Below are 13,770 nucleotides of genomic sequence, written 5' to 3' on the forward strand. Positions count from 1 at the left end.
CTCTGGGTCTTTCTCTCCCCTCCTTTTCTCCGCATGCAGACAAGTCTCAAAGTTTCGTTTTCTTTGATGACGGTAAGCTGTGCTAATTGGATGAAAATGTCAGCATCAGCCGCCACCAGTGCTGCAATCAGTGCTTTTTGCTTCTGTCCCAATCACCATCAGTATGCCGTTTGTGCTCCTCTCTCGCCACGCTCAGGACTGGGTCGATCCATTGAGTCATCAAATAATTACAGACACATGCGATCCCTCCGTGTCACAGATATCGATGCCCTCTCCAGCCGGCGCTCAAATCAACGCCTCCTCTGTCCATTTACGTTCCAATTCTTCTCCTGAAAAACTTTCACTTCTGTCAGATTTCAAGTGCTGTAAAAATTTCAATCAATTTGATGGAGATCGAAACAATTTGTCCTCTGTAGAAAAAAAAAAATACACCCTCCTATGTTTCAGAGATTATATGTTCAAGTGAATTGTATTCCAGACTGGTTATATAACCAGAATTAAGCCTGCCCTGTATGCAGCACTTGACTTTGATAGCGTATCCATGCAGGGCTTTGCTTTATTTAACATTAATATAATTTGTTTTTATGCAACCCACCAGAAGATTAGAATTGACAACCTCTCTAGATAACAAGGTTTCAACATTGACCCAGTCCTAGTAGCCCCCTCATCACCATGTGACATCATAGCATCTGTGTTCTGCATGGTGATTGGCTGTGATGGATACCTAATATACAGTAAGTGTTTCATCTGCCGCTGCTCCATGGAGCCCTCCTATGTTTTAATCACCTCCTTCAAAGTGCCCTCCACCTCCCACGCTTTGAAGGAAACCACTCATTTTTCCTCTGTGTGTGTGTGTGTGTGTGTGTGTGTGTGCGTTCACGAGTGTGAGGTGTGAGGTGTTTGATGGCAGGTCTACCAATGGTGGACACCGCAGTTAATCTTTAGGGGCAGCATAAGATCAGGAGTTTTATCGAGGTCACCTCTGAGCGTAATGTAAGGAGTCTCCTCGCCAAAAAGGCCTTGTGCCCTTTTCGCAGAGAAACATCAATCCTTGTGCGTTTTGCTTCCCTCACATCTCGACAGATCTTCCCCCTGCTGATGTTTTTTGACTGTTTTGTCATATTTATTGATTCCTCTCTCCATTATTTGTGACTGACTGCATTATCTGCACATGATTTTTTTACACATATTTCAATCTAATGTTCCTCCTTTCAAACCAAACTGTGTGAATAATGCAGTCAAAAAAAATCACCAAGATCAAAAGGGTGCAATCCAGCCATCCAGTGTTGCCTCCTTTTATTTGTTTTCATCACTTTCCATTGAAGTTTGTCACATTTGATACGCTGTGTGTGAGCATCTCTGTCTTTATTCCCTGTCTGTGCGGAAACAGCCGTGTTTGAACAGCCCGAGCTGACGAAAGCGTGAAGAAACCTTTACATAATTGACAAGTATCTAATGTGCATGTCTTAATTAGTGTCCCATTTGATCAGATCAGTGACTTAACACACACTCACACACACAGGCCTCCTCCCCTCTTACATCCAAGTCACGTTTGTGGAGCTAAACTGGTACTATAGGAAGGACATGGTGTATCCTATCGTCCCATACATGATCACAGCTGTTTAAAAGGAGGGTTGTGTTGGTGGAGGGGACATTGCTGGAAATATTGGATGCCAAGGAAGTAAGGACGCAGCTGCAAGACGCAGAGCTTTGCATTGATTTCAATATGGAAGTAGGATTTGGGATTTTAAGACACCACAACGACCAAATTGTGGTCCAATATTTGAATAGTGCAGTTTTGCTGTGGATGCATGAGCCACTAGGGAGCGTACATTAATGATGAAGTGAACTTAACTTCTCAGTTTGGGAAAAGGAGTTCTAACAATCCTCAGCAAGGTCTTAAAACCCTCTCGTAGGCGATAAACGCACTGTCTTTGTGTTTTTATCTCCAAAAGGATATATCATGAGGGAATCCTAAAAAATAATGGAAAGATAACATAAGCAGCACTAGAGGAGTGCAGTGATAGTGAAAGTAAAGTGTGTGATTAGAAGCTTTGTAATTTACAGCTCATGCAGTCTGTTTACGACTCGATCCCATACCAAGCTATTAATTTTGGGCAAAATCCAATCAGAGGAATCCTGACAAGTGAGAAGAGTCGAGCAGGATGTTCACCGGCTGGCTGAATGCTTGCTCAGCTAATTCCTGTGCAGCCTCAGTGCTCCTTCTCTGCCTCAAATTAAGCCACACTAATGTTTTATTGCTAAGAAGTGCAAAACCATCCAGTACATCACATCGAGATACAGTGATGAAGTACAGCCTGTTTTCCCTGCAAACATGCAATTAACCCGAGTACGGAGCAGACGATCACCAACCTCTGTTTTCAAAAATACTCTCCTACATGTGGACGAGGCTCCAGTGAGACTTATTTAGCACCCTTTTACTTTACAGGGTCTACTGCGTTGAGTGTAGGTCACACACATGCTCAGAGTGCAACATACAATCACTTTAATTACACGCCTAAAACAGACAAAAATAGAGGTTATAGAGAGTTCAGGGTGAGGGGACGGGTTAGCGCCGAGCTGTTATGCAGCCCGTGTAGACGCTTTAATGATTAGGAGAAGGGGTTGTTTCTTCTGAGCGATGCACGTCACAGGAACCATTAAACGTGTTTCCCTGTCATTGCAAACATGATGGGATCACTCAGGGAACAGAATCACATAAATCTGAACCCGTCTGTACGTGATCAATCAATCAGTTCTGGTTTAGATAGTTTCAAATAGGAACAAAAGTTATCTCAAAGTCTGTCTTCTGTACGGAGACCCAACATTAAACAACAATGAACGAACCTTTGGAAAATATGACAACTTCTTATAACAGGCAGAAACCTCGAGAAGAACCAGACTTATTGCAACTGGCCAAGAAAGGGTGATGGAGGAGGAGATATAAAGAAAATGAGAGATGGATAGAGACAGCCATGAGGCCAATAACAGTAGTAAAAGAACATGCATTATTAGCAATAACAGCATGATTAAATAACTTAGATATCAATAGTTCCAGCAGCTAAAGTCAGCAGGTCCGTTGGAGTCGACCATGTCCACGGCAGCAGGTTGTCCTCAGTGCAGGGTTTTGGGAGGTATTTTGGCTTCACTCTTAACAGGTGAAGGTGGAGTCCTGTTGACTGTCTTTCTAGTTCTTGCAATGATCACAGCTCTAAACCTCACAGATCAGATGTCATTAAGGTGATAGCTGACACCTTAAATAATGCTTCACCATGGTTGAAAAGAAACTCTCTTAGAAAGGACGTTTGTGACTGGAATGTAGGGATGTGATGATTATTATTAGTAAGTTGAATTGGTACCAAAGCCATCATCAATCCAAACATATCAATTCCCACATCATCCACAGCCTGCATGCTGTGGATGCACTAATGTTGAATCTTCTCTGCTTTGCTGCGACAGGGAAGCTCTCGTTGACCGGTGTTCTGGTTTAAAGAGCGACCCGGTTATGCGCAGACGTTCACCCGAATACAACAGCGATTGAAAAGTCTTCGATGAATGCCTTCAGGTTTTCATTAAGGAGAAATATCACCAATATATTTTGTCATTGCATTGAAAAATAAACTAGATGCCTGCGCAAGGACTTTTCGTGTTTCAACCTATAGCTTTGTGACGTCATCATTTTACAGAATTAAGTGGGAGGTGTTGATAAGTGAGCCGTTAAGCATATATGCAAATGATGTCGATGGCTTGAACTGGTTGGAACCGGTTCTCATCTAGACCTTGTTCTGGATTCCTGTTGAAGGTGATGTAATATGAAGACTCACAGCTCGTATTGACGGCCGTGATTTCCTCTCTGATTGTCTGACATTGGCCACCGACCCTGTTGGTATGGAGGACACACATCGTCTCCCTCTCTCCTCCTGTCTTCACTTTGCTCTCCTGTAACCTCCATCCCCTCCTCTCCTCCTCCATCCCCTCCTCTCCTCTTCCTCCTCCTCTCTTTATCTTCGCATCTTCCTTTTGTTACGTTTGCATCCCTCTTTTTCTCTCTCTCTCTCTCTCTCTCTCTCTCTCTCTGTCTCTCTCTCTCTCTCTCTCTCTCTCTCTCTCTCTCTCTGCCTCCTCTCCTCTCCTCCCTGACGTCAATGAGAAATTGGATGGTTTTTGATTATTACATGGCTGTCAGGCTTACTGCTATTAATTGAATTGAATCCCAGTCCATCTCCTTCACTTCTCTTTCGCTCCCTCCCTCTTGCTCTTCTTTTTTGTTTCGTCTCTCGTTCTTGCTTCTCGTTTGTCACATTTTTGTTTTTTTCATTCCCTTAGACTAGCCTGTCTTTTCCCCTGTTCTCTCGCTTGTCTCTCTCTTCCTGCCTCGTCTTTTTTTTCCTCCCTCTCGTGTCTCCCTTGTTCCTCCTTTTCCTCTCCTGTCTCCTTGTCATTCTCTTTCCCTACATGCTTCTTTTCATCCTTTCTCCCCCCCTTTCACTCTTTACCCACATGCTCTCTTATTTTCGTCTCTCTTGTCTGTCCGTCTCCTCTCTCTCTCTCTCTCTCTCTCTCTCTCTCTCTCTGTCTTATTCTCCCTTCCCCAGCTCTCTCACTCCTTGAGCACTGTGATACTGTTGTCATGGTGACGCCCATCATTTTCTGGCATGAATGGAGGATACTTTATTGATGAGACGGCATGGCATAGAGGGAGAAAGGGAGAGCGATGGAGAGGAAGACAAAGACTGACAAAAAAAAGAAAGGGAAAGAAAAGGAGAAACCTCTGGCAGGGAAATCAGAGTGATATGGAAATGATCGTCCCTGCTGCTCATGATACAAAACATTTCCACCCTGTAATTTGCTCAATACTCACGAGGCACCGAGGACGTAGCAAGCGAGAGAGCGCTGAATCTCCTCTAGGAGTTTAGGGTAGTCTGAGCTGCAGGAGAATATCCCCTAAAACACTATTATTCATCTCTCAGCGTGAGGGGAGATTCCTCTTATTAGGAAGCATCGAGCTGGTGTCGGCCGTGCCCCTGGCTGCCCATATTTAATGATTGTTCCAGTGTAAACATGCTTGCATAATAAAATGTGTTTTTTTTATTTTTTATCTTTTGACACGAGCGTTGGTGTTTTTCAGGCTCGGATGGACATCGTTATAAGTGTGTGTCGTGGTGTGGTGTGTTTGCACAGTTCAGGCTGGCATCATCAGGGTCCAAAGCAGAAGGCGAGCTCGTTAGACTCTTGTGATGTAGACATCACATTGGGAGGATTGGCACAGCAGATAAAGCTCAAGATTTCTATTGAACATCTGAGGCATTTGGCTGACACCATTAGGATAGATAAGGAAATCAGGGCCAGGATTTAGATGTAAATACATTAATATATAAGACTCTGTTTTATCTCGTACCAGCTTTACATCATTTACAGCTCAAATCATTCTTTGCTTATCTGAACCCCTCGTTTCAGCTTCTGTCTGAGATGCCGTTTCAGGTACTGTCTCTTTAAGACTCCCCTGAGAATTCAAGAACCCAGCATTCTAGAAGCCTCCTTCACTGTTGCCATGCAGCATAGCTGTGTTCTCCCTTTAAAATGACAATTTTTTTTAAAGTAATACTTTTGGGGCATTTTCGCCTTTATTGATAGGACAGCTGAAAAGAGATAGAGGAGACGTGGGGAGTAGAGAGTGGGGGAAGACATACAGCAAATGGTTGTAGTCTGGAGTCCAACCAGTGACCTCTGTGACAGGGACTAGTGTCTCTGCATATGGGGCGCACTTAGACCGCCTAAAATTTGCCCCTTTAAGGAGATTCACCAACTAGTGATGTCACAGTTTGGTCACATCTCGTGTTGATCTCGCTGAATTCTCATGGGACTTTTTGAACATGCGGCCTGCAATCTCATCTAGGGTTCACTCTGAGATCTTGAACTCTTTATGTGAGTCCATCCAGTGACCTCTGCCACAAGGACTATAGCCTCTATATATGGGGCGCGCTTAGACTGCCTGAAATTTGCCCTATTAAGGAGATTCACCAACTTGTGATGTCACAGTTTGGTCAAATCTTGTCTGGATCTCGCTGAATTCTCATGTGACTTTTGAAACATGCGGCCTGCAGTCTCATGCAGGGTTTACTCCAAGATCTTGAACTCTTTATGTGATCATATTCGCCAAGAGTCCATCTAGTGACCTCTGCGACAAGGACTATAGCCACTGTATATGTGGCGCGCTTAGACCACAAGACCACCAGCACCCGAAAATTGCCCTTTTAAGGAGATTCACCAACTTGTGATGTCACAGTTTGGTCCAATCTCGTGCTGATCTCACTGAATTCTCGTGGGACTCTTTATGTGATCATATTCGTCAGGCACAGCAAAACAAGGACAAGTCCAAGTTAGGCTTCCAGAGAGCCAATCAGGAGAAAGTAGGCTTGCAGGGACACCAGTGTGAGAAAGAGTTGTAAATCATGTATCCCAGAAAAGAAATGTAGAACTTAAATGTCTTTGCAAGGAGGTCCTGGCCAAGACAGCAGCATAAAGAGCCTGTATTTAGCAGGATCAATAGCATCTGTAAATTAGCATCCTTCAGCAGTTAGACATGTGCAAAGGCTCCTGTGATGGAGCTCCCACTTTGTCTATTTAGCAACATCTGTGGAACATCTCCTCACTGATGTTAGTCCTGTACATGTCTAAGTGGTTTTTAAACAATCATACTTTCTTAAGACAGTCAAATAAATTATTAATCTTGAATGTTTGCAGTGGGATATGTGCAAATACGTCTGCTTCGGCAGCATGCAAAAAAGAACTATGTAGAATTAGCCAACCTTCCTCCCAGTGGTCTTTTTATTTGCTTTCGTAGCTCGTAAAGAAGCATTAGTGTTAATTCAAGTCTATTTTATGAACAATTAAAACCCCCTCACAGGAGCTGTGAGGCGACTCTGTAAGCTCAAACCAAAATAAGAGAGAAAAAGCATGAAGATCACTTTAACTAAAGAGAGAGGGAGTAAGAGAATCAACAAATGCATCCATGAAACCAAAAGTTAAGGCTGAGCGTAAGGCTGAGAAAGATGCACCAATGTTCCCTCCTCACAAACCAGCTTTCTCATACATGAAACAATAATGTGTGCTGAAACTTAAACCAGGGACAGATCTCAAACATCATCAGTGACATACATGAAGTAACCACCATCATCAACTTCTGATAACATGTGGAAATGAACATAAGATATACATCTAGGGTTAGTTAAAGTGTTCCAAAGTGGGAGAAGGACATGCAGTGTTGGAGCAATTAGGGCTCACACACACCAGAGAGAGTTCAACGCTGTGCAGCAGGAGAATAAGACGGAGAGGATCAGACTAGACTCCAGGTCGATCTCTGTTAACCTGTGTCTGACCGCTGACTTCCCCCTCCTCCACAGTCCACCTGCTGTCAGAGACGATCCAGGGAGTGACGGCCACTGCCACCGGGGTCCAGTATCAGCAGTCATGGCTCTGCATCCTGTAAGACATAGTGTGTGTGTGCATGCGTGCGTGTGTGTATATGTATATATATGTGATGTTTAAATTCCAATCAATTCAAGTAAAGTGCAATCATAAAAAAGCAAACATCAACTGTTTTGATTATTTGTATGCAATGATTAAACTTGCCTCTTTGTGTGTGTTCGTATGCAATCACGTATACAGGATGAGTGAGTGTGTGTCGCTCATCCGGCACATTTGAATACCTGTCGCTGCAGAGAAAGAGGTTAATCTTCGGAAATGAAGGGTGCTGCTGTCGAGGTGAGCCGTTGACATTTATAAAAAAACCTCCTCCTCTCTCCTCTCTCTCTCTCTCTGCTCCAGCTGCAACGTGAAGCATCTCCAGAGGCGTCACGTGTGCATCTCCCGCCTGGAGAGGCCGCAGAACTGGGGGGAGAACTGCTGCGAGGTCCGCTATGTCATCCTGATACTGGCTCCACTCAAAATGGTAACTGTCGGCCCCCGAGGGGAGAAATGACACTCCTGATTTATCGGTGGATTACTGATGCATTCACTGTCTTTCTTACATTTGTTCACCTTCCATTCATAAAGATATCTTTTCTCTAATCTTTTAATATTTACTGTAGGTGTCCTTGCTTGTGGCTGACTGTTCAGCTGCTGCTAGTCTTTAACAACAAACTCCTCCTCTTTAATTTAGTGAAAGCTGCCTGCAGCGTCTGTCTCAGAATATACTGTAAGGGGATTTATTTGCATTTCCACGCCATCATTTTGCTTTTAAATCAAACCACTGTGCTTAAATTAGAATTCCTGTCAGATGTTTTAGCTACAGGTGAACGGATGAGTAAAAACTAACTCACCATGTGATCAGTTTTTGCATCCTGCTGCTGCAGCACAAGTAATTGATCATTTGCATACCATCCAGCTCTCCTTCAGCTGCTTAATTTAGAGAGAAATGTATATGAGGTTTTAAAGGCAGCCAACTGTAGTGAGGCCAATCATGACTGGTTTTCATGAAGACGCAACCTGTGTTAAGATGATCTTAGACTATAAAACAAATAAGGATCACCATTTCTTGTATTCAGATATTAATTCTTTTATTTTTGGGGTCTTTAACACCTTTATTAGAGAGGAGAGGATCTGGTGTTTCCGGTTTTACCAGTGGGTTCATGAACACACCATATTTCCATAATGCAATATGACAGCCGAGGCATGTCCGATCATGACATGCCTCGGGTTCAATGTGGAAACTTTAGAAACAACAGCATGAGGACTGACCAACATCCCAAAACGTTCTGGTCTATGAACCGGGGCGGGTTTTGCCCTGACATGCCACAGACTACCATGAAAACAACGCTCCAGTTTGACCCTATATTATGTGTTGCTAAAGAAGCTAATGGAAAATTACTCCCCAACGTTTATCAAAGTCAGTGTTTCTCAGTGTTATATTTTGGGCTCTGACACTGCATGACATTTGTTCGACATTTAATCAATATTTTATGGAGTAGAGCTGTAAAAAAACACGTTAAAAGACGGCCCATCATGGGTCTGTTGAAACTCAAGCAACCGAAACCACAACAAGTTTGAGTGCAGCGCTTGGGCGGAGGGATACACTGCACGCGACCACAGTGGATAGAGCTGCAAACTGGTAGAGAGAGTTCGGGGATCACATGCAGGAAGGGGGCTGCAGGCCAACTGCGACATGGGTGCGCATTTAACCATTAGGCCAAATCCACGCCCAGCTTTCAGATATTTGAACCCTGACTTCCCTGATTGATTTCAGCAAAGATTTCATGTCACTATGCTTTCTCAAAACTTCATTTTTCTCGCTACTAGAGAAGACTGATCCTAAAATGTTTGGACCTCAACAACTCAGTTTTTTTGTTGTTGTTTAAAGTAGAAAACAAAAATATAGCAGGGGTGTGTTCAGACTTTCTAACTGGGGTGGTCCAACTTGGACTCTGGCATAGGCAGGGGTGGCCAGGATATGCAGGTGCACACACTCATCTTCACTATCTACATTAACAACTACCATTTAAGAATCTCACAGCTGTTACATTCATGTGTATATTTATTTATTTGACTTCAAAGAAACACATCAGAGTGGCGACACACATTTTCATAGCTTAATTCTCTAAGGGCTCACGGTCACAACTGAAGGCACTATCAAAAGTAACTGTGCTAAATATAAATACTGCCTGAAAGGTTTATTATAACACAAGACTCCACTCTGAGAAAGCAAATATCCAATCATGTTCAAGCACCTGTTCAGGATATTGGGGTGGCCAAACAAAGGTGGCAGTGTCATCCCTGGACATCATCTGGAAACGCCCCTGCAAACAAGCAGAAATTACATACTAGCAGCTTATTATGATAATCTTAAGGTATAGGAATTAAACTGTTGCATTAAAATATGATCCCTGTTGGGAATTTTTTAGAGGTTGTCTTTCAAATTCCAACTAAACCACCTCTCAGCAACCTTTTTCAGAAAACTATTTTGGTTTGATGACTATAAAGGGAATTTTAACACAAGTTTTCCTTTTAGAAACAACATTTTAATTCAGATATTGATGTTTTTTACACTTAAACAAAGAAAGGATGTCAGTAAAAAATTATTCAACTGGGGAATATATTAGAGAAGAAACATAATATTTTACATGTTAGACTTATGAAGCGAAGGAAAAGCATCAACACATAAAATACTCAAAAGCGCTGCAGTTTCAAGATTATTGATTACCTTGACATTGAAGGAACTCCGACAAAGACCCTACTGCTCTTACTTAAGTTGTGTATATGTCAGCCTCATAAAAGATGCCGTCTCCTTCACCCCTACATGTATCTATGGTTGAAATATGTGGCTGCAGAATCATTTGCCAGTGGAGGTTCATTGTGTCCAAGCCTAACACATTTTAAAGGCTTTTTAACAGATACAGACGCTCAGCTGCCAAATGTCTGATGAACTGAAATCCATCCAAGAGCCTCTCAGTATCTTGTGTGGGCACGAGTGTCCTGTTGGCTGAACCCGTCAGGTCACTGTTGTGCTCAGGATTGCGGTTTTCTCCAGCTCTCAAGAGCTTTCTGAAGCCGGTGGAGAGCGCGCCACATATCCTGTAATACCCTTTCCATCCCATCAAAACATGAACTCTTTCTACTTCCCCATCAAACCACTCGACCCTGCTGTCCTCCACTGCCTCATCCTGAGCTTTCAACACACACGCAATAAAACAAGCACGGACACACATCTCTCCCTTGTTGCCCGACTCCCGCTGGAATCCCCCAATGGGTTGTCTTCAAGTTCGCCCTTCTCTTCGCGTGGTATCCCTCCTTAAGAACTACATTTTCACCACCCAGAAGGAGGTTTGGAGAGAACCTGGCAATCAGAGACGCCTCAGCTCAACTGCATCATGTTTTCTGTGCCTGTTTGTTTGGTTTCTGTCTCCTTTTCCCAACATAAACCCCGACTTTTTGTTTGCGCCCTGTGCAATGCTTCCATCGCCTCCTTTTGCCAGTCTTACAGGCAGCAATCACAACCACTAATGGCATTCTCAGAGACATTAATCTGAGCTCCAAGTAAACATAAAGCCCCATTATGTCTCAATTATCCTTGATGGTGACTGCTTCTGCCAGCAGAAATCTTTGAAGGGGCATGATGATAATGATAATAGGAATTCCTTTGGTTGGCAAATGTATGTAATCTAGCGTGTGTACGGGTGGACCGTTTCCATCACCCACCATTTAGAGAGCTTTACAGCATTTGTGGCTTTTTTTTCTTCTTCTGTTGGTTACCCAGCATGAGCGTGCTGAACAGACATGACCTTTCTTCAAAAAAAGGCCTCTGTTTCTCATTCACTCAGTTAAAGACATACCTGGGAGCGTCTGTCAACATGTTCATGTACCGGTGCCCTCAAAGGAACTCCTCTTTCGCTGGTTAGACGAGCCGCCCTCAGCCTTTGAAGTTTGTGGCTCATTGTTACTCATTTTTTACGCCCACGATTCCCCAGTCGGCCTGGTTAATCAAACCAGTGACCTTCACAACTTAAATAAATCCCATGATGAAAATCTATCTCCTGAGCATGCAATACTTATTCTTTGTTGGCTTCAAAGGTGGTGGTGAAACGTCTGCCGGTCCCTCTTGTATTGAGGGTGTCAGCTGGAGATGGAATAACAGCGGTTACAATGGATACAAAAAAACCCGGGGTCAGAGTAAAAAGACAGCAAAATAACATTCTGCAGCTCTAGTTTGGTCGGATCATGTATCACTGTATATATGGAGTGGAAGTTGCCAATGTGACCATCACCTATTGGTTTGTCGATGGTCATTTTGAAATCTGAAAATTGGTGTGATGGCCATTATCATCTTGTTTGGTCTGGAGGAAGAAGTGACCATATTTGGCAAGAAGGTGAAGCTTAAGAACTTTGAAGCCTGAAAGAAGCTATTATTGCCATTATCTGTTTGTTTTTTAAAGAAAGAGAAGGAAATGACCATATTTGGAGAGAAGGTGGAGCCTAAGCCTTAAAAATGCTATTGAAGCTATTGTCAGCTTGTTTGTCTGGAGGAAGAAGTGACCATATTTGGAGAGAGGGTGGAGCTTAAGCATTCTCCAGCCTGCCATTGTTGTCTTGTTTGTGTTAGAGGAAGAAGTGACCATATTTGGAGTGAGTTTGCAAATTAAGAAACTTACAGTGATATTTGGCATCATGACAGTCTTTATTGTATCAGATTAGGAGGAAAAAGTGACCATATTTGGACAGAGGATGGAGCTTAAGCATTTCCAGCCTGAAAATTGGTATCAAGGCCATTGCTGTCTTGTTTGTGTAAGAGGAGGAAGTGACCATATTTGGAGAGAAGGTGGAGCCTAAGCCTTAAACATGCTATTGAGGCTATTGTCAGCTTGTTTGTCTGGAGGAAGAAGTGACCATATTTGGAGAGAGGGTGGAGCTTAAGCATTCTCCAGCCTGCCATTGTTGTCTTGTTTGTGTTAGAGGAAGAAGTGACCATATTTGGAGTGAGTTTGCAAATTAAGAAACTTACAGTGATATTTGGCATCATGACAGTCTTTATTGTGTCAGATTAGGAGGAAAAAGTGACCATATTTGGACAGAGGATGGAGCTTAAGCATTTCCAGCCTGAAAATTGGTATCAAGGCCATTGCTGTCTTGTTTGTGTAAGAGGAGGAAGTGACCATATTTGGAGAGAAGGTGGAGCCTAAGCCTTAAACATGCTATTGAGGCTATTGTCAGCTTGTTTGTCTGGAGGAAGAAGTGACCATATTTGGAGAGAGGGTGGAGCTTAAGCGTTCTCCAGCCTGCCATTGTTGTCTTGTTTGTGTTAGAGGAAGAAGTGACCATAGTTGGAGAGAGGTTGCAAATTAAGAAATTTACAGTGATATTTGGCATCATGGCAGTCTTTATTGTGTCAGATTAGGAGGAAGAAGTGACCATATTTGGAGAGAGGATGGAGCTTAAGCATTTCCAGCCTGAAAATTGGTATTAAGGCCATTGCTGTCTTGTTTGTGTTAGAGGAGGAAGTGACCATATTTGGAGAGAAGGTGCAGCCTAAGCCTTAAACATGCTATAAAGGCTATTGTCAGCTTGTTTGTCTGGAGGAAGAAGTGACCATATTTGGAGAGAGGGTGGAGCTTAAGCATTCTCCAGCCTGCCATTGTTGTCTTGTTTGTGTTAGAGGAAGAAGTGACCATATTTGGAGAGAGTTTGCAAATTAAGAAATTTACAGTGATATTTGGCATCATGGCAGTCTTTATTGTGTTAGATTAGGAGGAAGAAGTGACCATATATGGACAGAGGATGGAGCTTAAGCATTTCCAGCCTGAAAATTGGTATTAAGGCCATTGCTGTCTTGTTTGTGTTAGAGGAGGAAGTGACCATATTTGGAGAGAGGTTTAAAGTTAAGAAATCTAAATGCATCATGGCAGTCTTTATCTTGTCAGTTTTGGAGGAATAAGTGACCATATTTGGAGAGAGGGTGGAGCTTAAGCATTCTCCAGCCTGCCATTGTCATCTTGTTTGTGTTAGAGGAGGAAGTGACCATATTTGGAGAGAGGTTGCAAATTAAGAAATTTACAGTGATATTTGGCATCATGGCAGTCTTTATCTTGTCAGTTTTGGAGGAAGAAGTGACCATATTTGGAGAGAGGGTGAGACATAAAAGACTTGAAGCCTGAAAAAGTGGTAATATGGTCATTGTCATCCTTTTTGTTTTAGAGGAAGAAGTAACCCTATTTAGTGAAAGAGTATAGCCTTAGAAATCTGATGTCTGGAAATTGGTATAATGGCCTTTGACACCTTGGT

At 42.9% G+C, this 13,770-nt stretch overlaps 1 protein-coding gene and 1 long non-coding RNA gene across 3 annotated transcripts in view; one reads left to right on the plus strand and one right to left on the minus strand.

Annotated features, from left to right (window-relative positions):
• Positions 1–13,770, plus strand: part of slc4a11 (solute carrier family 4 member 11) — a 158,525-nt gene that overhangs the window by 110,473 nt on the left and 34,282 nt on the right. For both annotated transcript variants that reach the window (XM_034675881.1, XM_034675882.1), the window contains exons 6-7: positions 7,404–7,485; positions 7,828–7,951. In XM_034675881.1, coding sequence (XP_034531772.1) covers positions 7,404–7,485; positions 7,828–7,951 — 206 coding nt within the window. The remainder of the gene's footprint in view (positions 1–7,403; positions 7,486–7,827; positions 7,952–13,770) is intronic.
• Positions 6,796–8,002, minus strand: LOC117806817. The gene is made up of 2 exons (XR_004629767.1): positions 7,710–8,002; positions 6,796–7,483 (listed from the first exon to the last, which is right to left on the minus strand). It is a non-coding gene; the product is annotated as an uncharacterized LOC117806817 (long non-coding RNA).

Source organism: Notolabrus celidotus, chromosome 22 (assembly GCF_009762535.1).
Source record: "Notolabrus celidotus isolate fNotCel1 chromosome 22, fNotCel1.pri, whole genome shotgun sequence".
Lineage (NCBI taxonomy): Eukaryota > Metazoa > Chordata > Actinopteri > Labriformes > Labridae > Notolabrus > Notolabrus celidotus.